Here is a 21,696-nt window from a genome sequence, read left to right as displayed (position 1 = left end):
GAACGGTCCGGTCCAACGCTGCACGGGCACACGGCCAGTCCGATAATGATGATGATGATGATGATGATATTAATGATGATGTTGATGATGCAGATGCACTCTCAGCTCGAGCTGCGCTTACAAAATCGACAAATCCAGTCGATAGACATGACTGTGACTTTCAAATTTCGTGCACGGTCGCATGACTGGGCGGAACTGGACAACAGGTAACAGGTAGCAGGTAGCAGTAATAAAGCTGGAAAATGTTATGCATCTCCGACCATTTGGAGGGATTTTTGCCAAAGTGACAACAGGCAAGCCAAGGTAATAGTTATTATAAACCGGATTGTAACAACAATGGATCATCCATTAGCTGCATTGAGAGAAATCTCAGCTTGAGAAAGATAAGATCACATTTATCAGTAGCATGCGGAAGGTACTAAAAATATTTAATTTTCATCAGCTCTTATTTTTTCAATTTTCTTAAAATTAAACTCATATAATTAAAGCTTAATATTATTTCGTATAACATATCGCCGTCTGATTTGCATAAAGAGCCACAGTTTTCTTTCAGTGTAGTCGCTTTATTAGACAATTAAACGCATTTCATTAAAATTTCTTCGACGATTTTCATGCTTTTATTTTGTATCTTATTGTTTTTTTTTTTTCATTTTTTATTTTATATTACGCTATGAACGGTCTTAATGTCGTTTCTGAACGTCGCGAGAGTTACATAAATCTCGCCAATGGTATCCAAAACTTGCTGGCTGTGCACATTTTTACACATATCGCATTTAGGTCTGTGGGGTTAAGTCTGTTTGGCTCTTCAAGTATTGTTTGAAAGTTTTTACTGCCTAAAACAGCTCACACAAAGCGTTGGATTTAAAGCGCTTATCGAGGCTTTGACATGTCGCAGCGAGTTCATTTGTAGATCCGAATGTCAACGGTGAACAAGTGCAAAAGTCAGACGACAACGCAGCGCACCACGACAGATCGCCAATTCCCAGATCTCCAAAGGCAGGATATACCATATAGCTAATCGTGTTCGGTGTTCTCTTGATTAAAATGGACTTTGGCGAGTTTCGCGAGTTTGGACACGCCTCGATTGAGTTTATTATCAACTACTTGAGCAACATACGTGACAGGTGTGTGTGTGTGTGTGTGTGTGTGTGTGTGTGTGTGTGTGTGTGTGTGTGTGTGTGTGTGTGTGTGTGTGTGTGTGTGTTGTTTTAGTTATTTTCCAACCAATATCACTCGCTGCCTCCACAGAAATGTGCTGTCCAGTGTGGTGCCCCACGAAGTCATCAACCAACTGCCCAGACAGATACCAGAACAACCGGAACACTGGCGGCAAGTTCTCAACGATTTGGAGCATATTATATTGCCTGGATTGACCCATTGGCAATCCCCATACTTCAATGCCTTCTATCCGTCGTCGACATCGGCTGGTTCCATAATAGGCGAGCTACTCATAGCAGGAATCGGAGTTTTGGGATTCAGTTGGGTAAGTCTTAATCTACAAATTCAGCGGCAGATAGCCCAGCCCAATTCAAGAAAAACTAGGAACTATTTAAGCGGAAGCTGGTTTTAGAAATAAATTGAGATAAATTTGAATTATGAAAATATCTTTTATAGAAAATAATTGTTTTGTTAGGAGTGCTGTGCTTAGTATAATAAAAAGTTATCCGATCGTTGCCTGTATTCGTATATGCACACCTATGGTCAAAAGAATAGGTACACCAGCTGCGCAAATTCATTTTTTTTCAATTTGTAAATAAATTAATAAATAATTTTAAATAATCTGAGAGCCTATATAAAAGCAGCATCCATCTATTCCATCTATTATCACATGCTTTTATTTATTTAAAAGGTATTAGGAGAACTTGTATACCCAAACTCTGTGTCTAGTCCTTTTAGCTCTTGTTCTCAATGTGAGTTTTCCTTTTGCTTAACAATCTTGCAATTGTATTATTGCCTATACCATATATTCATATATATAATAGCTAAATAATTTTATAATGAGACTTAGTATTATAAAATGCAATATATAATGAAAAATGAAAAACTGAAGACTGCAAATATGGGATTTAACTTTGTTAGCTACAGAAATTTTCAAGTCGCAATAAGCTTTTATTTACTATTTTGCTTATGCATATATACATATGCTTCTCTTTTAAATTTAACTTATGAAAAGTGTCTTAATATGACTCATAAATGGGACATATTTTAGACAACAAGCAGCTGGTATTACCTGGACTGCCTGGGTTCAAGTTTTTTGCATTCCATTTTGACATCAATACCCTGTGGAAAGTTTAAATAAACCTGCACTGTCTTGAACTCAACGAGCATAGGTCTATTTTTGATATAGAAATATATTTAAAAAGGAGTCCTTTTAGAACCAAAAGCATGCGTCAATTTTTTCCGTGGTAAGAAGCTTCAAGCCGATAAATAAACTTTTGTTCATAAATATGATTTGAAAAAGATCTTTAAAAACGGAAATTTACGGCACTAGACTTTTCCATTAAAATAATTTTCAGGCTTTGCAAATAAGTTTGAAGTGTATTTCGCACCAATGAGATGGTGATTTAACGGAAAGTGTAAAGAAGTTTTTATAAAGATCCTTGAAGCTGAATTTGAGTGTTTAAATCCTTGGCCAACTTTTCCGACAAGAAGGGATTGATTTTCCCAAAAGCTGAAGACGATCGAATTTTAAACAGAAAAATTGCCTATAACCGTTTTCCGTATTTTTGCGGGTGAAAGCTCCCAAAACCCGCCTTTACGTGAGTCTTCAGTAGCTTCATTGATCGCCAATCCAATTAGTTAGTCAGTTCAAACAAGTTTATAGAGATATATATAGCTTCAATATTTGATTGTTTAGGCTATAATAAAAGAATCAGATTTTCTACATTTGCCAAGGAACAAGAGTAAAAGTTAATTAATTGACGATCAAGGTTTCCATGCAACTGAAAATGCATATGGTATATTATTTAATGCAATATATTTTCTATTTTTCAAACGCGCCAACGAAGAGAAGAGAATGTGATGAGAGCAAAGCTTTAAGAGCAAATGCAAGAGAAATCTGTTGGGCACGATTGGGAACAGTTTTTATAAGCTGTGAAATACTGTTCCCAACTTCAAACTGAAATTAGGTATTCGTTTTTAGTCGAACACCCAATTCTTTAGGTTGATTTTTGCTAACTTCGAGCAAATCCAATGGAAAGCCTAACAAACCTTTATTGATATTATATATATTTACTTAAAATGTTTGGCCAAAGGCCAAAGTTTTTGTTATAAAGAAAATAGTCTATACATACTTTTGATGCAATAACTTTATGGATATCCTACTAAAAAAAGGCGTAAATAAATTGATGTATTTGCTTACTTTTAAATACGAAAATCAAAGCGAGTAGAAATTATTGGATTTGACAAAAGTCGAGAACAGTTGTGAACCGTTCGATTTTAAATATAAAATAACTTATTTTTTTTCGAATTGTTTTTTGAATCATTATTTATTCAGGTGGATATTGATATTATGAGCTTACCTACATTTAAATTAAAGTATATACGTGTTCTTTTAATTCTATATAATTAGAAAGGGGATAACTGCCTAATTACATTGCCCGACACATGTTTATTAACAATTATTTTATAAGACAATTAGACGTAACACTGGACCCAGCCCAGAACTGTTTGATGGCATTAGGTAAGCGGCGTTTAAGAGTCGCAACAACAGAGACTGACCGGAGATTGGGCTGTGCAATTGACTCTTGCTCTGGGCTCACCTCCAGCTGTGATCGCGGGGTATAAAAGGCGCCTCGCAAGCGTCGCGCGACATCAGAGTGAACGCCAGGTGCGCGAGAGCAACACATCGAACAGACAGACCGACAACAACAGGTGGCCAGGGAACTTTGTGAACAAACAGAGAAGACAAACAATACGTGAAAAGTACAAATAGAAACGCTTTAAAAACAACGACTACAACGGAGATTGAACCCGAAACACAAAAACGTGAACGCATTGCAAAATGGATGCCAAAGAGTTTCGCGAGTTTGGCAAAGCAGCCGTTGACTATGTGGCCGACTATCTGGAGAATATACGCGAAAATGATGTGCTGCCCTCGGTGGATCCGGGCTATCTGCTGCAGCAGCTGCCCAAGCAGATGCCCGAAGCACCCGAGGCTTGGCGTGAGATACTAACAGACATCGATCGCGTGATCAGGCCCGGCATCACACATTGGCAGTCTCCAAACATGCACGCCTACTATCCCACCTGCGTGTCCTATCCATCGATAGTGGGTGAGATACTGTCCAGCGGCTTTGGCATCGTTGGCTTCAGTTGGGTACGTGCAGGTGAAATCTGAGACACGGGTCCATTGTCCAATCGAGCTGAATGCAAGCCCTTTGTCTTCGGTCTGGGCAAGTGAAAGCGACGACTCCAAAAGAACTTGACAAACAGGTTGTTTTGTTGCCAACGTAGCGAATCAAAGAGACACTTGTATTAGCCCAGGGACTGGGTCAAGCTTTATAGAATTGTCTTTGCTCATCAAATTGATTAATTAAGAAACAATACGACTGCTAATAAAAAACGAACATATTATTTTTCTTAACAGATATGCAGCCCGGCGTGCACGGAGCTGGAAGTGGTCGTCATGGACTGGCTGGCCAAATTCCTAAAGCTGCCCAGCCATTTTCTGCACGAGTCCGAGGGTCCCGGCGGCGGCGTCATTCAGGGTTCCGCCAGCGAGGCTGTGCTGGTCGCCGTACTGGCGGCGCGCGAACAGGCCGTGCGCCGGGAGCGCGAATGTCATCCGGAGCAGAGTGAGAGCGAAATACGCGGCAAACTAATTGCCTATTCATCGGATCAGAGCAACAGCTGCATTGAGAAGGCGGGCGTATTGGCGGCCATGCCGATCAAATTGCTGCCGGCCGGCGATGATCTGGTGCTACGCGGCGCCGCACTGAAGGAGGCCATTGAACGAGATGTGGCCGCCGGCCTCATACCAGTCATCTGCGTAGCCACGCTGGGCACGACAGGCACGTGCGCCTACGATGACATTGAATCGCTCAGCAGCATCTGCGAGCAGCACCAGGTGTGGCTGCATGTGGATGCGGCATACGCTGGCGGCGCATTCGCCCTGGACGAATGCGCTGAACTGCGTCGAGGTCTGGATCGCGTGGACTCTTTGAACTTTAATTTACATAAATTTATGCTTGTCAATTTTGACTGCTCGGCGATGTGGCTGCGCGATGCCAACAAGGTAATTGACAGCTTCAATGTGGATCGCATCTATCTGAAGCACAAGCATGAGGGTCAGACGCAGATTCCGGACTTTCGCCACTGGCAGATTCCGTTGGGTCGCCGCTTCCGTGCCCTCAAGGTATGGATAACATTCCGTACTCTGGGCGCTGAGGGTCTCCGTGCACACATGCGCAAGCACATTGATTTGGCTATCCAGTTCGAAAATCTGGTGAAGGCTGACGAACGTTTTGAGGTGGTTGCTCCACGCGCCCTAGGACTGGTTTGTTTCCGGGCAAAGGGTGATAATGAAGTAACGTCACAGTTGCTACAACGTTTGATGGAGCGCAAAAAGATTTACATGGTCAAGGCAGAACATCGTGGACAGCTGTTTCTGCGATTTGTTGTATGCGGCATGGATCCCAAGCCATCGGACATTCAGTTCGCCTGGACGGAGATTGAGACACAGCTGACATCACTCTGTGCTGAGCAACTGGTAAATGCGCGCAAGGCTGGCGAACTATCAGAGCTAACGCATCATTTAAGTGGGCTGCATCTAACAAATGAAACGCTGCAGCGCTAGTCGAATATTCAGTAATATTGCAATTAAAAAATACATAATCGATATTAATGGCATTGTAACAAGTAGATAATAAAAAATAAATCAATCATAAATATTAAAGACAAACTTATAAAATATTACAAATTTGCAAAACAAAAAATACGTTTTCAAATTCGTAGCCAACACTATTTCAGCTTTACCGCCATTCAAACAGTGTTGAAAAGTCCAGCTAATATCGATATACGTTATCGGCATGTGTATGCGATATTGGGTAACAATCGCCACCAATGCTGCCAGACTGCAGATATGAACAGCTGTTTCACTTTGCCCCACGTCAAGAAATTGGTGAATGGTGAACACAAAATACACTTCTTATTGAAGAAATATATATTCCTTGTGTACGTATGCATTTTGCAGACATTTGCCTATACAGTTTTGTGTGCATAACGATTTATCAGACATTTATGCATAACAATTTTAGTGATCAAACGACGCGTTAAAAAATCGTTGACACGTATTTATAATAGCATCGACAAGGGTATTTGAAAACATAACTAAATGAGACATTTCTGTTGTCAACACAAAACTTTCAACTTACGTACACAAATCGAAATTTCACAGTTTCTGCAAAACAAACTAAAACTGATCAAGCCTGTTGAGACTTTGACATGCAATGGTAAGTGAACATGTTGTTGCAGTCGTAGAAACAAATCCTTAAGAATTGCCTTCCTTCACTGTGGCGACCGATTAGTTATGTATAAACTAGCCACCAGGCGCAGCTTATACAACGCAGCGGCACTTAAAGCAGAGCTCACCGGGTTGCAGCACCATGGAGGCCACTTTGATTTCAACCACAACTTGGAGTCGGCCAAGCGGAATGCACAGATTGTGATCATTGGCGGTGGACTGGCGGGCTTGTCAGCGGCAAAGCATCTACTTGCAAATGGATTTCATAGCACTCTCGTGCTGGAGGCTACGGAGCGTTATGGCGGTCGCATTAACTCAAAACGCTTCGGGGACACATTCTGCGAGCTGGGCGCAAAATGGGTCAACATTAACGGCTCGCACGACTCGATGTACGAGCTGTTACGCAATGCCGAAGGCCTGACAAAACAGCTGAAGCAGCCGACGCCCGTTCGATATGTGCACGCAGCGGGTCAAGGAGAACAGAGTAAGGTGCCCTCTGGCATGGTTGAATTGATAGACCAGCTTTTTCGAGACTTGTGTCGTGGCTTCAAGGTGCGCGACAAGGTAAAGAGTGGGGGCGATCTGCACTCGTTGGACAATGTTATGAGCTACTTTCAGTCGGAGAGCGACAAGCTCATAAGCAGTTCTTTTAAGCATCCCGACGAGCAGGCAATGGCACGCGAGATTTTTCAATCGCTCTTCAAGGATTTCAGCAGCATACTGGGCTGCTGTCTGGAGTATGTTAATATCCAGCACATTACCACCTGCCCGCTGGAGCAGGAAACGAATCCCATTTACGTGCCCACGGGCCTGGACAACATCGTAAATGCACTCACCCACGATTTGGAAAAGCATCAGCTGCAAATGGGTAAACCTGTTGGCAAGATACAATGGAAGACGCCAACAGAAGCTCAATTTGTGGGCTGCTTGGATGGCAGTCTGTATCATGCCGATCACATCATAAGTACGCTGCCATTGGGCGTCCTCAAGAACTTTTCCGCAATACTGTTTAAACCGATGCTTCCACTGGATAAACTACAGGCCATACATAATCTGGGCTTTGGCAATCCAGTCAAAATCTATCTATCCTACAAACGGCCCATTAGTCACTGGCTCAAGTCCAACCTTCGCCCCTTGAGTCCGCTGGCGCAACCAAATCCAAGCGCAACCAATGAAGCGACCGACTCGAATCCGAAGCGCAGCTGGACGCGACAGGTTGTGGAAATATCTCAATTGCCTAGTAGCCAGCATGTTCTAGAAATACGAGTTGGTGGCGGCTACTACGACGAGATTGAGAAACTGCCCGATGCGACACTGCTAGAACAGATCACAATGCTGTTGCGGCGGTGCCTTAGCAATGAGCTAGTTCCCTATCCGCAGGCCATGTTACGCTCCAACTGGAACAGCTCTGCGTGCTTTCTGGGCGGCCGGCCCTACTTCTCCGTCAACAGCAGCGCCCGTGACGTGCAATGCTTGGCAGCGCCTCTGGGCGATGCTGAGCCAACACTGCTCTTTGCTGGCGATGCGACTGCTCTGCATGGCTTCGGCACCATAGATGGCGCGCGGTCCAGTGGCATACGCGAGGCGCAGCGCATAATTGACTTTTATCATAAGAAGCATGGCGTATAATCTCACACTCGTAGTTAAATGCTCGTACAAAAAAAGATTCTAGTCAAAATTCATAGTTACAAAAGTATTGGTTAAATAGTAATTAATTAAGCACATTTATTAAATACGAGTAGCATGTAAAAACAACAATAACGATTTTTTGATTATTAAGCCCATTCCGCATTTCACTTTCGCTCGCATTTGGTCCATTGCATATATTAAGATAACTGATCGAAAGTGTAAACGAGTACGGGTCTTTATGATTGGAACTGGGAGAAGGAGGTGAGTATTCAATGCTAAGATTCCCTAAACATGTCACTTCTGATGCACCACATCTCTGATGGTGTTCACTTCTTGTCAGCCGCCTCGCTCAACTCCAACTCATCGGCTGCAGCGCTGACTTCTTTCCAGGAGTACTCCATGTCCTCGGACTGTGTGAAACGCGAGCAGACAGCCATGCGCAAGAAGTAAACGTCGCGTATCTTGGCTGGCACCATGTGTATGTTGCCACGTCCATTGATCCGTTTCAGCAGTGCTTCGTTGCGCTCGTTGGTGCCCTTCAGACGGAAGCAGACTAAGCCCATGTTCACCTCGGCGGCCAGCTCAAAGCGTTTGTCCTGCACGCACAGATCCCCAAACTGCTTAGCAAAGCCGCAGTGGCGTCTGATGTGCGCCTGTAGGTTCTCGACGCCGTACAAACGCAGAACAAACCAGAGCTTAAGAGCGCGGAATCGACGACCGAGCGGAATTTGCCAGTGACGGTAGTCAGGCGCTGAGCCCTGCATGTCGTGCTTCAGGTAGAGCGGATCCACGTTGAATGCGTTGACCACCCAGCTGGGATCCTTTAGCCACATGGCGGAGCAGTCAAAGTTGACCAGCATCCATTTGTGTGGATTGAAGTTGAACGAGTCCGCTTTCTCCATGCCCTTCATGTGATGACGATATTCCGGACATATAAAAGCGGATCCGGCGTAAGCCGCATCGACATGCAGCCAAACATTGTGCTTATTGGCCACAGGACCGCACTCGTCCAAGCGATCGAAGGCGCACGAGTTTGTCGTGCCCAATGTGACGACCGCGTAGAAGGGTATCAGGCCATCAGCCAAATCTTTTTCAATAGCCTTCTCCAAAGCATCGCCGCGTAGACGATTGTTCTCATCCGCCGGAACTGAGCGCAACTTGATGCCGCCCAAGAGACCAGCCCGCTCCACGGACGAATGTGACTGGGCAGAGGCATAGCCCACCAGTTTGCCTATTATCGTGTGATCATCCCACTCAGGATGCGTAGCCTTCACCTCCTGCAGCTTCTTGGCCTTTGCGCCGAGTAGCGCCACCAAGGTCGACTCGCTGGCCGTTCCTTGTATGACGCCGCCGCCTTTGCCGCCCGAACAGGCCAAAAACTCCGAGGGCAAGTCGATCATCTTGCCCAGCCAATCAAGCATGACCACCTCCAGCTCAGTGCAGGCTGGACTCGCTATCCAAGTAAATCCAATGCAAGCAATCGCTCCGCTCAACATATCGGCCACAATCGCCGGATAGGAGTTGGCCGTCGGAAAATAGGCATGAAACTTGGGGCTGTGCCAGTGTGTCACGCCGGGCATGATGACCCGCTCAATGTCCTTCATAACATCCTGCCAATTCTCTGGCTTCTCTGGCGCCGCATCCGGTATCAATGGCTGCAAGTAGCCAGGCTTCACCTCGGGCAACACTCGCCTGCAAGCACAATGCACAAAATCAACAACAATTAGATTAGAAATCTTATTAGCAGCCATTCAAAAACTTCACAAAGCCCGCTGCAAATTAGATTCCAGTCTTGGCCCAACCCCACCAGACATCAGTCGCAACTTGTTGCCAATGGGTAGAAAATCAATATTTGCGGGCGAAGGCACGACACAGCCTCCAGGCTAAAGCAATACATTCGCGACCCATCGAAATAGCAAGCTCTATATATATATATAGAACATTTTGCCTCATGTGGTTGAGCTGACAACAGAATTAGATGATTAACTATATTATTTAAAATGACAACTCTCTCTGCCCCCCACACAATTAAAAAAATGAATTTGCAGAGGTTCTAAGCAGATCTTTATCTGGCTTATGGATGATAAAATTATATGTATAAAAAGAAGTTTATATCTTTGCAGTTTCACTGTGTACAGAGTATCTCCTAGTCGTGCATTCGCCAGTAGAGCTCTCTTGATTGCTTATGAAAGTGCTTACCCTGATTATATTCGATTGGATGTTATTTGGATTACAAAAGAGATTAATTTAGAAAACAGCCAAACTAAGAATTTTATTTGCTTAGCTAAAAATTCGTATAAGATTTACCATAAAATCCATTTAATTAGTATCTAAATGTGAGAAATCACTGTTGATAAAAATGTTTATAAAAAAAAACCTTCTTAAAGATATACGCAGAAACTTGAAACAATTGTTTCACTAAATATTGCAACAGTTTGCTATGAAATATGTTTTTTTGATTTTTGTTGAGGACGACAATTCGCAAGAATTAATGCGGCTGTCGATTAGGTTAGTATTTGTATTATTATTAGCTAGATTTCTAACAGGTTAACAACAACAAAAATTGTATTTTTACGACTGGAGCTCATATAGTTCCAAGGCAATACAATTTGAAATGTTTCAAGAACAATGTGCAGCTCGGAACTGTAGCTGAAGGTAAATAATAATGTCGACCTTGACACGCCAACTAACAGTTAAAAAACCTTATAATGTTGTAATTAATAAGCTGCAATCACAAAGCACTGGCAAAAAAAAAAAAATACAAAACCAAACAAAACTTGTGAAAGGTCCCAACAGCTGAGCTAAGCTGGAAGGCCGAAACGGCAAATGAATCTGGCCGAGACTTTCCCATGCCTCAAGATTCAGATACTCTATCGAAAAGTCATTCTCATGCGGAACTTGGAAGAGAACGCGTGCCCAACTGTGGGTCAATCAGAACGAACTTTCAAATTGAATTCGTGTTGCTCTGAGGTCAGTTCATGTTAATAAACCGCAGATACAGATACTCCGACTGGCCATAAATGTATGTACATGTACATTCCGGATCTCAAATTAAATTAAATTTTTATTAACTTATGACACACACGCACCTGTCTCGTATGTTCTCCAGGTAATCGGCTATATAATCGACCATCGATTTGGCAAAATCTTTGAACTCGGGCGCCTCCATATCGATCTGTAAGTGTTCGGGCATTCACATTAATTAGGGCCATAAACTAATTTAATCTACACATTCTAAAATAAGAAACAGCAACTCACCGAATCCAGTTTATCTGTCACCACAGGGTTGGCTTTGGATATACCCTTACTTGAATGGGGCATGTTAGTATTAGTGGATGCTTCGCTCATTACCAATGAACAATGAGTATTGCGTGGAATGCTGTCTTAGTTATTAATGAGTCGAATGCAAAGTAGTACAAGTTTCAAAATGTTAATATGGATAGCTAATGTTATTTACATAAGTTGTGTCGAGACACTTTTACTTGTGTTCACTGTACACAACAAGGGCAGATAATGCTAATCAGCTTGTGAGGTGTCTAATGACACTCAGAATAAGCTCTAATAAATTAAATCTAATCATACAAAATATTGAAATTATAAATATATTATTTAGTTACTTCTGTTTTCTCATTAATGGGGGATTTTATATATTCTACAATAAATTGCTCTATTTTTAATAGCATTTAATTTCGATTTAAACTTTTTTAAATTTAGCAACAATTTGTCGTACTTGTTTTTTTAAGTGTACTAAAATGCTCATTTTTAAGTAATTTGTTGGTTTTTGCAATCTTAAGCTGTGTAAAATGTAAAGTTAATTTAATTTGGCTAATTTCGAGCTTATTCAAAGGCACTCTAAAAACCGTCTGTGACGAAAACAAGTCGACAAAGCTGTTTGGCATTGACTGGCTGCAACTTCTACTCAAAAAATAAAAAATAAAAAAAAATAAAGACAAGTTGTAGAAACGAGACCAGAACCAGCCAAAAAATTGATAAGATTGTTATGGAATGTTGAAGCTCAGAAAATTAATCGAATTCAAATTTGATTTAAAGCAAATCCTAAAGAAAGGTCACTTCGCAATATTATTACGTATACGCCCAGTGTTTCAGTGCGATTATTGTGTATGTTTTAAAGCACATTAATTGTTTAAATATGCCCAAGAGGCACACGCATGTCGACACACACACACACACACACACACACACACACACACACACACACACACACACACACACACACCCACATACACTCACCGCACTGTGCACTTAAGCTGACTACTTTTAATTATTTGCACTTTTCGCCGTGAATGTGTCGCTTAGTTGCGTTCCGTTTCGTTTCGTTTTGTTTCGCCTGCTGTTTTATTAGTTCTTACTATATTTAGTCAAGCTGTGCCCGCTCCGGCATCCGTTAGCCAACTGAGTGCTGGTCGCACTTCGGGCGGCGCTTTTAAAGCAGCGCCTCGTTGGAGCTGCGTGCTGCGAGCAGCGAGCTTCGAGAGCAGCCGCAGGACCGGTTCACCTGCTACCCTCGGCTCATCGCTGAACTGAAACTGTGGAAATTAATTTGTAATAAATAAACACTTGCAGGTGTGTGTGTATTTATATATATATATATATTAAATTGTATTTGTTGACAAGCGCAATGTTGTTTGATATTTTGCACGCGTCGTTTCATTTTCGCATAAAGTGCAATAGAAATAATCAACCAGCTCTTAACTATTCAGTTGGATCGACAGTCAAGACAAGAATTCCCCCCGAGCTCATGACTCACGCGCTGCGTGGGGTTTCCTCAGGCAAGACAAGAGATACAAGTTAAAAGAGATACAATAATGAGATACAACACAAGAGATACAAGTCAAAAGTGTTGCAAAAATGAATAAAAAAAATATATATATATATATTTTCGAATAAAACAAAACAACTTTAATTTACATATCGCACGCGAATTCATTAAGGCACGAGCTGTAGCTGAACGTGTGTGTATCTGTATCTCGTAGATACTCGGGCAAGCACGAGACTCCATCAATGTTTGATGACGTCAAAGGCTTCACTCTCTATTATGTGGCATAACAACAGCTCAGAGCTCGATGTAATAGAGTGGAAGAGCAGAAGTCACCCAACTGTTGCTGTGGCTGTGCGTGTGCCTGACATTTCAACGAAGCCACTTTGGAAAATCACTTGACTGAATCAACAGATTTTTGCCATGCCAACGGCAAAGGCAACTTCACCCGCATTGTGTGGGTCCATCCTCCATCCATTTGCAACCAACCCCAATGTGCGTCTAATGATTGGGGCTGGCTGTTGGATGCTGCGGGGGAGGATGCTGGGCGCTGCCTGCCTCTGCTTTTCTACTTAACGTTGAGAAGTACTTCTATTTGATTTATGGCTGACTTGAGTTGAAGAGCCTGGACATTTGAGGTGAGGGCAGCATATGATGGCGCCTAGAAGTGGGGATTGCATAATCGAGCGGACGAGCATTAAATGTATTCCGTGTGAGGCAATAAATTGGACACTTTCGTCTGGTATTAATAGGCAACTCACAACTCTTAGAACACCTAACTTTAACCTTAATCAAGTTACGTTCACATTGTTTTTAAAGTAAATACTAAATTCAAGTTTTGCCTAAGCTCTTACTCTACTCTGAAAAAGTCTGTAGAAAAAATCTTGCTAGCAAACTTGATGTATTTAATTAATTGTCCTGCAAATTATACTGTCAATATTCTGTGTTTAAATAAAACTCTTAGTCCTGTGACCAAAAATTCAGCTAGGAAGCTGAAATTTTTGCTGCAGTTATCGTTGTACTTCCACCCGCATGCGTGGAAAAATCGGGAAAACAGTTTTATAAAAAACGTTTGCTTTCCTTTTAAATAATCACTTTCCAACTTTATTGGAGACGTCGTTCACACTTTTCTCAAAATCCTCTCAAGCAAAATATGCTCATGGCGATCGAAGTTTTCCAAAAGGTCTTAATTAATATGTTTTTGATTTGTGCTTCGCAAAATTTACAATTCGATTAAAAATCAAGGTCAAAAGTTTACTTATAGTTAAAGGTAATACGGGTAGATTTAAATTGTCTACGGCCGGCAAATTTGCAATTAGATGGAATGTTGAAAAATATCTATTTTAAGGGTGATTCGAACCAGAAATCATTTTTTATTTTTTTTTTCCTCAAACCAAGTTTTGAACCGACATCTGGGTTGAAGGATATGGAAAATCTGAGCATTGATTTGAGCCGTGAATTGAACACGATTTTTTTGGATTCTCAGCCTGATGTGAAAGTACAAATATTTTAGTTTAACGAAGTTTTCCATACAACTTAATTTTCGACCGATCGTTCCTATGGCAACTATATGATTTAGCAGTCCGATGTTGTTAGGGTTTTGCATATATACGAAGAGTATAGTAAAACTAATGAATGCAGAGTTTGGTAAAGATATCTTGATAAACAAACAAGTTTTTCATACAAGAACCTACTTTTCGACCGATCGTTCCGATGGCAGCTATATGATATAAGGGTCCGAACCAGCTGGTTCCGGACATAGCCAAATCAACTCGGCTGTTGATACTGATCAAGAATGTATATACTTTATGGGGTTTGAGATGTCTCTGTCTATGCATTGCACATTTCACGACAAAATTATAATAGCCTCTGCAAGAGTGTTAAAACAGTCAATAGTAGGATTCATATTTAATATGTATTTATTGTATTGATTCTTTTGTTCACGTAACAAATTTTATAGAGTCCTGCAACATGTAACTTTACGCTCTTCCGTCTGAGTTAAAAATTTCAGCGATTATCTCAGATGCGCGCAATGGAGTCCATTTGGCAACAATAAAGTTGAACAACCAGCGCGCGCACAATATTAAACCCAAAAGTGATAAAAATGTTGGACAATTAAGCAGAAGTCTGCAGAAGGCGACCCGTTACAAGGTGCACAGCTTGGTTTAGAAACAAAATCGAAAGTACTTAATAAATGCTACAGGTAGTTACAACTTATTCGACTAGGCACGTGTTACTGTCCCATGTTGGAGGGCAGACTGAGCAGCGTGCTCTGTCCACTGGGCAAATAGGCAACACCACGTGACCTCGATAGCTGGTAGGCAATGTCCTCAGCAGCTTCAATACGACGCAGCTCCACCAGACCATCGCCTGCCTCACCGAACGACTTGGCCAGTAGACCGGCAGCTTCGGCATCACCCTCAGCCGAAATAATGGAAGCCAACTTTTGTTGCTCGGCCTTCTCGACAACGAAACGCGCCTTCTCAGCCTCCTGCTGGGCAACCTGTTTCATTTCAACAGCCAGTGTGAATTCTCGGCCAAAGGTCAAGTGCGTCAGCGAGATATCATCCAAAATGAAACCGAATTGCTTGGCACGTACAGTGAGCTCCTGAGACACGCGCTGAGAGACCATCTGTGGGTAATAAAGAAGAGGTTAAGCTATTGATATACATTTACGAAGAACTCTAATTAATTGCTGACCTCACGCTGTGTAATCAGCTCTCCAGCATCGAATTGAGCGACAACCGCTTTTAGCACCTCAGGCGCAATGGAAGGCAACACACGCTCATCATAATCCTGGCCAAGAATCGTGTAGATCTTTGGCAGCTCATCCGGTATGGGACGATACAAGATACGCAGCGTGATATTGACATTTTGCAAATCCTTGCTGCCGGTAATCACCGGCACGTTTCGAGGCTGGGAACGAATGTCAAAGATAATGGGACGCTGCACCCAGGGAATGAAGAAGTGTGTACCCTCGCCGACAACGTGCTCCTTAATGCCGGTGAAGCGATCAAAAATAACCGCCCGATGGCCACCTTCAACATTATATAATGCGGAGTTCACGACACCGCCCAGCAGTGCAACGCCGAGACCCATTTGGCCAATACGATTAAAGAACTGAGCAGCCATTTTTCTTAAGAATAACAACAAAAAATTATGTAGTTTTAGATAAGTTATAAATTCAATGTGTATATTGTGTGTTTATGTAAATGAACCGAAAGCCGACTAAGTTGTGTATTTCGTCAGATTTGTAGGTTAGAACGTCATGTAAAGTCGCAAAGTGCACCGTATGTGCTCTTATTAAAGTGCACAATGTACTTTTTCATAGCCGTGTTTACAGTGAACTGGTTTTACTAACTTTATATTTATTTGTGCGCTTACTTAAATGTTTAATAACGTTATAATTGCACAAAATCGCTTGCTTTACACTAAAACCGCACGCAGTGAAACGACAGCTGACAGTGTTGTAAGCCGCCATTAGCGGCAATGTGAGATTCATAGTGGTGAGTAATTGCTCACAAAAATATCGATAGACCGATAGTTGTAAACTATTCCAATCAGAGAGCGCAATTTCAAATATTAACACTTGCAATTAAAACAATTGTGTTTGAAATGTTAAAATAAACATTTATTGCGTCATCTCTGCGCGTCCTGCGGTTTTGGGCATCTTTTTATTCGTTGAATCCTCCAGTTCCTTTGATTTGTAGTAATGAGGAGCTACCTCAAGCAGCCACTTGCTTTCAATTTCAATAACCTGACGCATGTACTCTTTGGAGGTGAAGACCAGCTCATGATATAGCACCCACCGCGGCAGCTCCTCAAACAACGACGAGTTGGGATGTATCATTACAGTTTGATTGTGCTTAATTGTCTTGTAGTGACCGCCCTTGGACAAACGTGCCACATGATAAAAGTAGCCAGCCGTGGCTGCCTTGCGCACGTTGATCGTTTCTGGCAGACAGCTGACCATGTCTATTTCGACGCGCTGCATCAGACCGACCAGTTGCTCGCGCACATCGCGGGCCCGCTTCATGGATCTGTACTGTATAAAGTTCTCGTAGCACCACTGGGTGCTGTAATCCGTCTCCGCCCACTGGTTGTAGACCTGAAGCAGACTTAGATGGTCACCGTGCATATGATTGAAGTTCTTGCGCGCGGTATCAGCGTGTATGATCTTGTCCTTGGGGCGATAGAATATGGCGCTATTAACTGACAGCATGGCCGCTATGGTGACCATTTCCTCGGAGCACTTGTATCTGCAATTTAAATAAGCCTATTAACCAATCGTGATGAGAAAGTGAAAGTATATGCCACAAACTTTTCGCTGGCCAGCAGCATCTTTCCCATCATTGGATCCACGGGAAACTCCGCCATGCGACGGCCCAGCTTGGTCAATTCGCCGTGATGATTGAGCGCGCCCAACGCGTAAAGCTGCTCCAGCGCCAGCACTAGCGTCTCGTGTGGTGGCGGATCGAGAAAGTCAAAGTGTATTAGATCGTTAATGCCCAAAGCCTTGAGCATGAGCACCGCATTGCCAAGGTTAATGCGGCAGATTTCGGGCACTGTGTTCTCCTCCAGCTCGTGCTTGTACGCCCAGGCGGTGTACAGACGGAAGCATTTACCTGGTGCTGTACGTCCAGCGCGTCCAGCTCGTTGATTTGCCGAAGCCTTTGAAATGGGCACCACCATGAGGGATTCCATGCCCGTGCGAGAGTTAAAGTTGTTTTGCTTGGCAAAGCCCGGATCGATGACATAAATGATGTTGTCTATGGTCAGCGACGTTTCCGCAATGTTCGTGGCAAGGATCACCTTGCGTGCGTTAGGCGGTGTCGGTTCAAAGATTTTGGCCTGCATGTCGCTGGGTAAATTGGCATAGACTGGAATGACAATGAGTTCGCGTATTTTGGAGCCCAAACGCTTGACACGATCCTGCAGCACCTCCTGACACGTCTCGATCTCGTCCTGGCCCGTAAGAAATACCAAAATATCGCCAAGCGGCTGCGTAGCGTGTATCTGCAGCACCGATACGCAGCAAGCGTCAATATAGTCCGCCTCGGGCGCTTTCGTATAGAATATGTCAACCGGATAGCGCCTACCGGGTATACGAAAAATGGGCGCATCGTCAAAGAATGCGGAGAATTTCTCTGCGTCAAGCGTAGCGCTGGAAATGAGCAGCTTTAGCTCGGGCCGAAATCGTGCTATATCCTTCACAAGGCCAAACAGAATATCCGTATGCAGCGTACGCTCATGGGCCTCATCAATGATCATGACGCTGTATGAGCCCAGATCCGGTTCCGAGAGGAACTCACGGTGCAACGTGCCATCTGTCATGTACTTGAGTATGGTGCGATCCGATGTGCAGTCCTCGAAGCGAATGCTGTAGCCCACCTCATTGCCCAGCTTAACACCCATTTCTTCGGCCACTCGAGCAGCCACTGACATGGCAGCCACGCGGCGCGGCTGTGTGCAGCCAATCATTTTTTTATCCTTTGTAAAACCAGCTTCAACAAGGTACTGTGGCACCTGTGTGGTCTTGCCAGAGCCAGTCTCTCCTTCAATGATAAGCACCTGGTGCTCCTTTACAGCTGCAATGAGATCCTCCTTAAAGGGATAAACAGGCAACGATTTGCGCGTCTCATCCAGCGTCAGACGCTTGCGTTCTTTTTCGGTTAGTTCAGCTTGCTTGGCGGTCTTCTCTCGGGTCCCGTCAAGCGTGAGGGCCTGTATGAAATCAATTTGATCATCCAGCAGCAACTCGTACTCCTCCTCAGCCTTCGCGTCCTTGGCACCAAACTGGAACCGTGCTGAGGCCAGCTGCTCAGCCTCCCATTTCTTTTGCTCCGAGTTGGGCTGCTTCTCAAATTCATCCACCTCCACGTACTCCGCTGCAACACATAGTTGAACATAGTTTAGTCAGTTTTAAATATATTAAATGTATCCTAGAAATTTACATCGCTCGCCCTTCTTAAGATCCTGCGGCATGTGATAACGCTGAATGCGCTCCAGCTCACGCGCCTTCTCATGCTCCTTGGCTATGTTCAACAGTTGTTTCTTGTACTGGCGCTCCTCCCGTTCGCGCTTGGTTAAACTTATGGAAGAACGAGCATGTTAGCTACCGCAGTTTGATATTTTAGCAAGCACTTACACGCTCTCTTCGAAGAGATATTCGTCGTCCAGTATATCTGCCTCCAGCTCAGCCACTTTGTCTTCCTTGCGCTTTTCCAAGTACTGTCGGCGCGATTGAACGCGCAGATGAGGCACAATCTTGTCCCGATCTTCATGCTCCAGTTTCAGGCGCTTGGTGGCCTCTTCAATCGCTTTGCGTCCGCCAGTTGCCTCAACCACTTTACGGGTGCGTTCCTCATCACGCTGCTTCAAGCGATTGGCAAACTCATCTCGCTCTCTTAGATCCTTAAGACGCGACTCCTCTTCGCTGTCTGGCTCCTCCGCGCTGCTACTGCTGCTGCTGGCCGTCCGTTTACGACTTTTACTCGACATATTTCCTAAAATATTAAATCACAAGCCAAACACAACAAGAGAGCTCGCCGGTTGCCTGAAACTAGTATGCTGCTCGCAATGCTTGAACATGTAAACAATGTTATCGCTTCTTATTTTGCTTAGCTATACGGAGCTCACAGCCATTAAACTAATAAAGTATTTTGTCTGTTATGGTAAATCTTTTTATTTATAATATTATCAAGCAAAATTTTTATTTTATTGAATTATATTAATCAGTTTTTGGTGTAATTATTTGTTAATGGAGATTATTAAATTTTGCTCTGCCCATTTACTGGCATGATGCATTAGATACCTTCGACATTCGCTATCGATATACATCGATATTTTCACGACAGTTGGCAAATCGATTAAATTTAGCCCGCCGCTAGCAGCCGCAAATTATATTTATACATTTGTTTTTCGGTAAACAAAGTCTATTTCGAGCATGTCGCGCCAATTAAGCTTTTGTCCTCAGCAGGAATATGAGCTCATTGAATATCCTGGCCGAGTGGTCAACACAGACCGCATGCTGTCTACTCTGGGCGGCATTGTCAACATATCAAAGGTAACAAACTTAAGATCTTATACAAAAAAGAAACAACCCAAATTGTCCACTTTGCAGGTTCTGGGTGATGAGAAGAAACGCTTGGAGCTGCGTTTTCATCCGGATAATCCATACAACAAGCCCACCTTTGGTGACTGCACGGACAAATCAGGTGTTCTGCTGTCGGTAACCGTGCGGCGACATAAACGCGACAAGTCGCGCCCGCCGCAGCACTTTGTCCGGGTGCTGGGCCATTGCAGCCGCAGCTTCTCATTTGAATGTAAGATGTGGATAAGGGTTTCTTGAACGGAGCGTTAACCAGACTCTGCTGCTTGCAGCGCTTTGTGATTTTCAGTATCTGCCGCTTTGGCATATGCCCAAAAGTGATGATTCCTGCGCCGCATCAGAGCTGATGTATGCATTGGATCAAGTGCAGCCACGCGATGTGACCGACTTGGACTATTTCAAGTGAGTAAATTGCTATATGAATTAAAAAGTGTTGCAATGCCTTTGCTCTGCAGACGCCCACAGGCGCAATTGCTTTGCCTGCCGGAGCTGTTCGCACGCGTGGACATTGTGCACGGAGGACACTATCGAATCGATGGAACTGGAGATGGTCAGCATGAGGTGCTGGGCGTATCGGCCAAGTCCACCTATGACAATCACGATGTCGTCTCGTTCAACATGCAGGACACATTTCCCACCCAGCCAGATGCGCAAATACTCAAGCGCCTCAAGGTGAAATACGTCTCGGACGAGCAATTCGCCCGGGTCAAGAAGCTGTTCGATGATATTCCCATCTGGACACGCATTGCGCTGCTGTACGAATCGGGCGTAACCAATGAGAAGCTTAAATGCATCATACCATCACTGGCCTTTTACTTCAGCAATGGGCCCTGGCGAACATTGTACGTGCGCTATGGCTACGATCCTCGCAAGGACTTCAAAAGTCGACACTATCAAACATTTGACTTTCGCTTGCGGTTCGGCTCGGGCGTGTCCGAGTTTGTCTACTCACGGAAGTCTGCCAAACAGAAGAGATCATCCACGGCCGCCAGCGAGGAGATGAAAAGTGAATTGGTGCAAAACATCGATTATCCCTATTTTGATGAACACAAGTTGCCACGTTCCAGGCAGTGCATGCTGCGCTATTGCGATGTGCGCCTGCCAAAGATACAGGAAATGCTCGAAAAAATTCCCACTCCACTGACTGGCGCTGTTTGCAACGAACGCACCGGCTGGTTGCCACCCAGCTTTGATGCACAGGTGCGTCAAATTGTATGCGCCACCATTAGCGATCTGCTGCGTAACCATTATCGCAAAGAACATCTGACCGCCGAGGTGGAGGCTGTGCCCCAGACCGAGGGTGAAGCCGAAGCAGAGGAGGAGGAATACTACATCGAAGACGAGGAGACTCAAGAGGAGGACATGGACCTGGATGAAACGCCGGCCAACGAAAACCTCGTCGATAAAAACATTGAACAGTTGCTCAACAATATCACAAGCTGATCTGATTATATGCGCGATCTCTTACAATAAGACAAACTAAAATAGTTTTAGCTGTGATCACAAATAGTTTTATAAGATTTTTGCAAAAGTAACAAGATTCAAAGAACATGTTTAAAAATGGACGATCTTAAGATGCTTATCAAAGAAACTTGTCCCAATCTTAAAAACTGGGGAACTGAAGCTGAACTGATTCAAACTCAGACATTTCCTACATATCCCTTAAACCTTGTAAAAGGTCACTCTGTTGGTTGCCAGTGGATAGTCCCAGCTCTA

The 21,696-nt window shown here is 43.6% G+C and overlaps 6 protein-coding genes across 9 annotated transcripts; 3 read left to right on the top strand and 3 right to left on the bottom strand.

The window, feature by feature from the left end:
• Nucleotides 1-815: 815 nt before the first annotated feature.
• On the top strand, nucleotides 816-5,889 carry amd (alpha methyl dopa-resistant). 2 transcript variants are annotated; one of them, XM_015169823.3, is made up of 3 exons: nucleotides 816-1,124; nucleotides 1,249-1,483; nucleotides 4,589-5,889. In XM_015169823.3, exons 1-3 carry the CDS (start codon nucleotides 1,045-1,047, stop codon nucleotides 5,795-5,797), a joined length of 1,524 nt encoding a protein of 507 aa, XP_015025309.1. In that variant the 5' UTR covers nucleotides 816-1,044; the 3' UTR covers nucleotides 5,798-5,889. The 2 variants fall into 2 exon arrangements, with proteins under 2 accessions (XP_015025309.1, XP_002057635.1); XM_002057599.4 differs by lacking the exons at nucleotides 816-1,124; nucleotides 1,249-1,483 and adding an exon at nucleotides 3,804-4,318.
• A 408-nt stretch (nucleotides 5,890-6,297) lies between these two features.
• Nucleotides 6,298-8,224, top strand: LOC6634250 (protein anon-37Cs). The gene is made up of 2 exons (XM_002057600.4): nucleotides 6,298-6,452; nucleotides 6,528-8,224. Exons 1-2 carry the CDS (start codon nucleotides 6,335-6,337, stop codon nucleotides 8,090-8,092), a joined length of 1,683 nt encoding a protein of 560 aa, XP_002057636.2. The 5' UTR covers nucleotides 6,298-6,334; the 3' UTR covers nucleotides 8,093-8,224.
• Nucleotides 8,164-12,502, bottom strand: Ddc (aromatic-L-amino-acid decarboxylase). 3 transcript variants are annotated; one of them, XM_002057601.4, is made up of 4 exons: nucleotides 12,344-12,501; nucleotides 11,351-11,471; nucleotides 11,182-11,267; nucleotides 8,164-9,784 (listed from the first exon to the last, which is right to left on the bottom strand). In XM_002057601.4, the coding sequence occupies exons 2-4, from the start codon at nucleotides 11,438-11,440 to the stop codon at nucleotides 8,419-8,421; spliced, it is 1,542 nt and encodes a 513-aa protein (XP_002057637.2). In that variant the 5' UTR covers nucleotides 11,441-11,471; nucleotides 12,344-12,501; the 3' UTR covers nucleotides 8,164-8,418. The 3 variants fall into 3 exon arrangements, with proteins under 3 accessions (XP_002057637.2, XP_015025222.1, XP_015025223.1); XM_015169736.3 differs by having other exon boundaries at nucleotides 11,351-11,475; nucleotides 12,344-12,499; XM_015169737.3 differs by lacking the exon at nucleotides 11,351-11,471 and having other exon boundaries at nucleotides 12,344-12,502.
• A 2,263-nt stretch (nucleotides 12,503-14,765) lies between these two features.
• Nucleotides 14,766-16,355, bottom strand: Phb1 (prohibitin l(2)37Cc). Its single transcript, XM_015169735.3, has 3 exons — nucleotides 16,254-16,355; nucleotides 15,570-16,005; nucleotides 14,766-15,501 (listed from the first exon to the last, which is right to left on the bottom strand). Exons 2-3 carry the CDS (start codon nucleotides 15,999-16,001, stop codon nucleotides 15,103-15,105), a joined length of 831 nt encoding a protein of 276 aa, XP_015025221.1. The 5' UTR covers nucleotides 16,002-16,005; nucleotides 16,254-16,355; the 3' UTR covers nucleotides 14,766-15,102.
• On the bottom strand, nucleotides 16,231-19,443 carry l(2)37Cb (lethal (2) 37Cb). The gene is made up of 4 exons (XM_002057603.4): nucleotides 19,018-19,443; nucleotides 18,824-18,960; nucleotides 17,191-18,757; nucleotides 16,231-17,128 (listed from the first exon to the last, which is right to left on the bottom strand). The coding sequence occupies exons 1-4, from the start codon at nucleotides 19,368-19,370 to the stop codon at nucleotides 16,501-16,503; spliced, it is 2,685 nt and encodes an 894-aa protein (XP_002057639.1). The 5' UTR covers nucleotides 19,371-19,443; the 3' UTR covers nucleotides 16,231-16,500.
• Nucleotides 19,444-19,745: 302 nt separating this feature from the next.
• l(2)37Cd (general transcription factor IIIC subunit l(2)37Cd) lies at nucleotides 19,746-21,609 on the top strand. The gene is made up of 4 exons (XM_002057604.4): nucleotides 19,746-19,935; nucleotides 19,993-20,194; nucleotides 20,253-20,382; nucleotides 20,436-21,609. The coding sequence occupies exons 1-4, from the start codon at nucleotides 19,816-19,818 to the stop codon at nucleotides 21,421-21,423; spliced, it is 1,440 nt and encodes a 479-aa protein (XP_002057640.1). The 5' UTR covers nucleotides 19,746-19,815; the 3' UTR covers nucleotides 21,424-21,609.
• Nucleotides 21,610-21,696: the final 87 nt, after the last annotated feature.

The sequence above is a fragment of the Drosophila virilis genome, chromosome 4 (assembly GCF_030788295.1).
Source record: "Drosophila virilis strain 15010-1051.87 chromosome 4, Dvir_AGI_RSII-ME, whole genome shotgun sequence".
Classification (NCBI taxonomy): domain Eukaryota; kingdom Metazoa; phylum Arthropoda; class Insecta; order Diptera; family Drosophilidae; genus Drosophila; species Drosophila virilis.
This window is presented reverse-complemented; position numbering and strand designations above follow the sequence as displayed.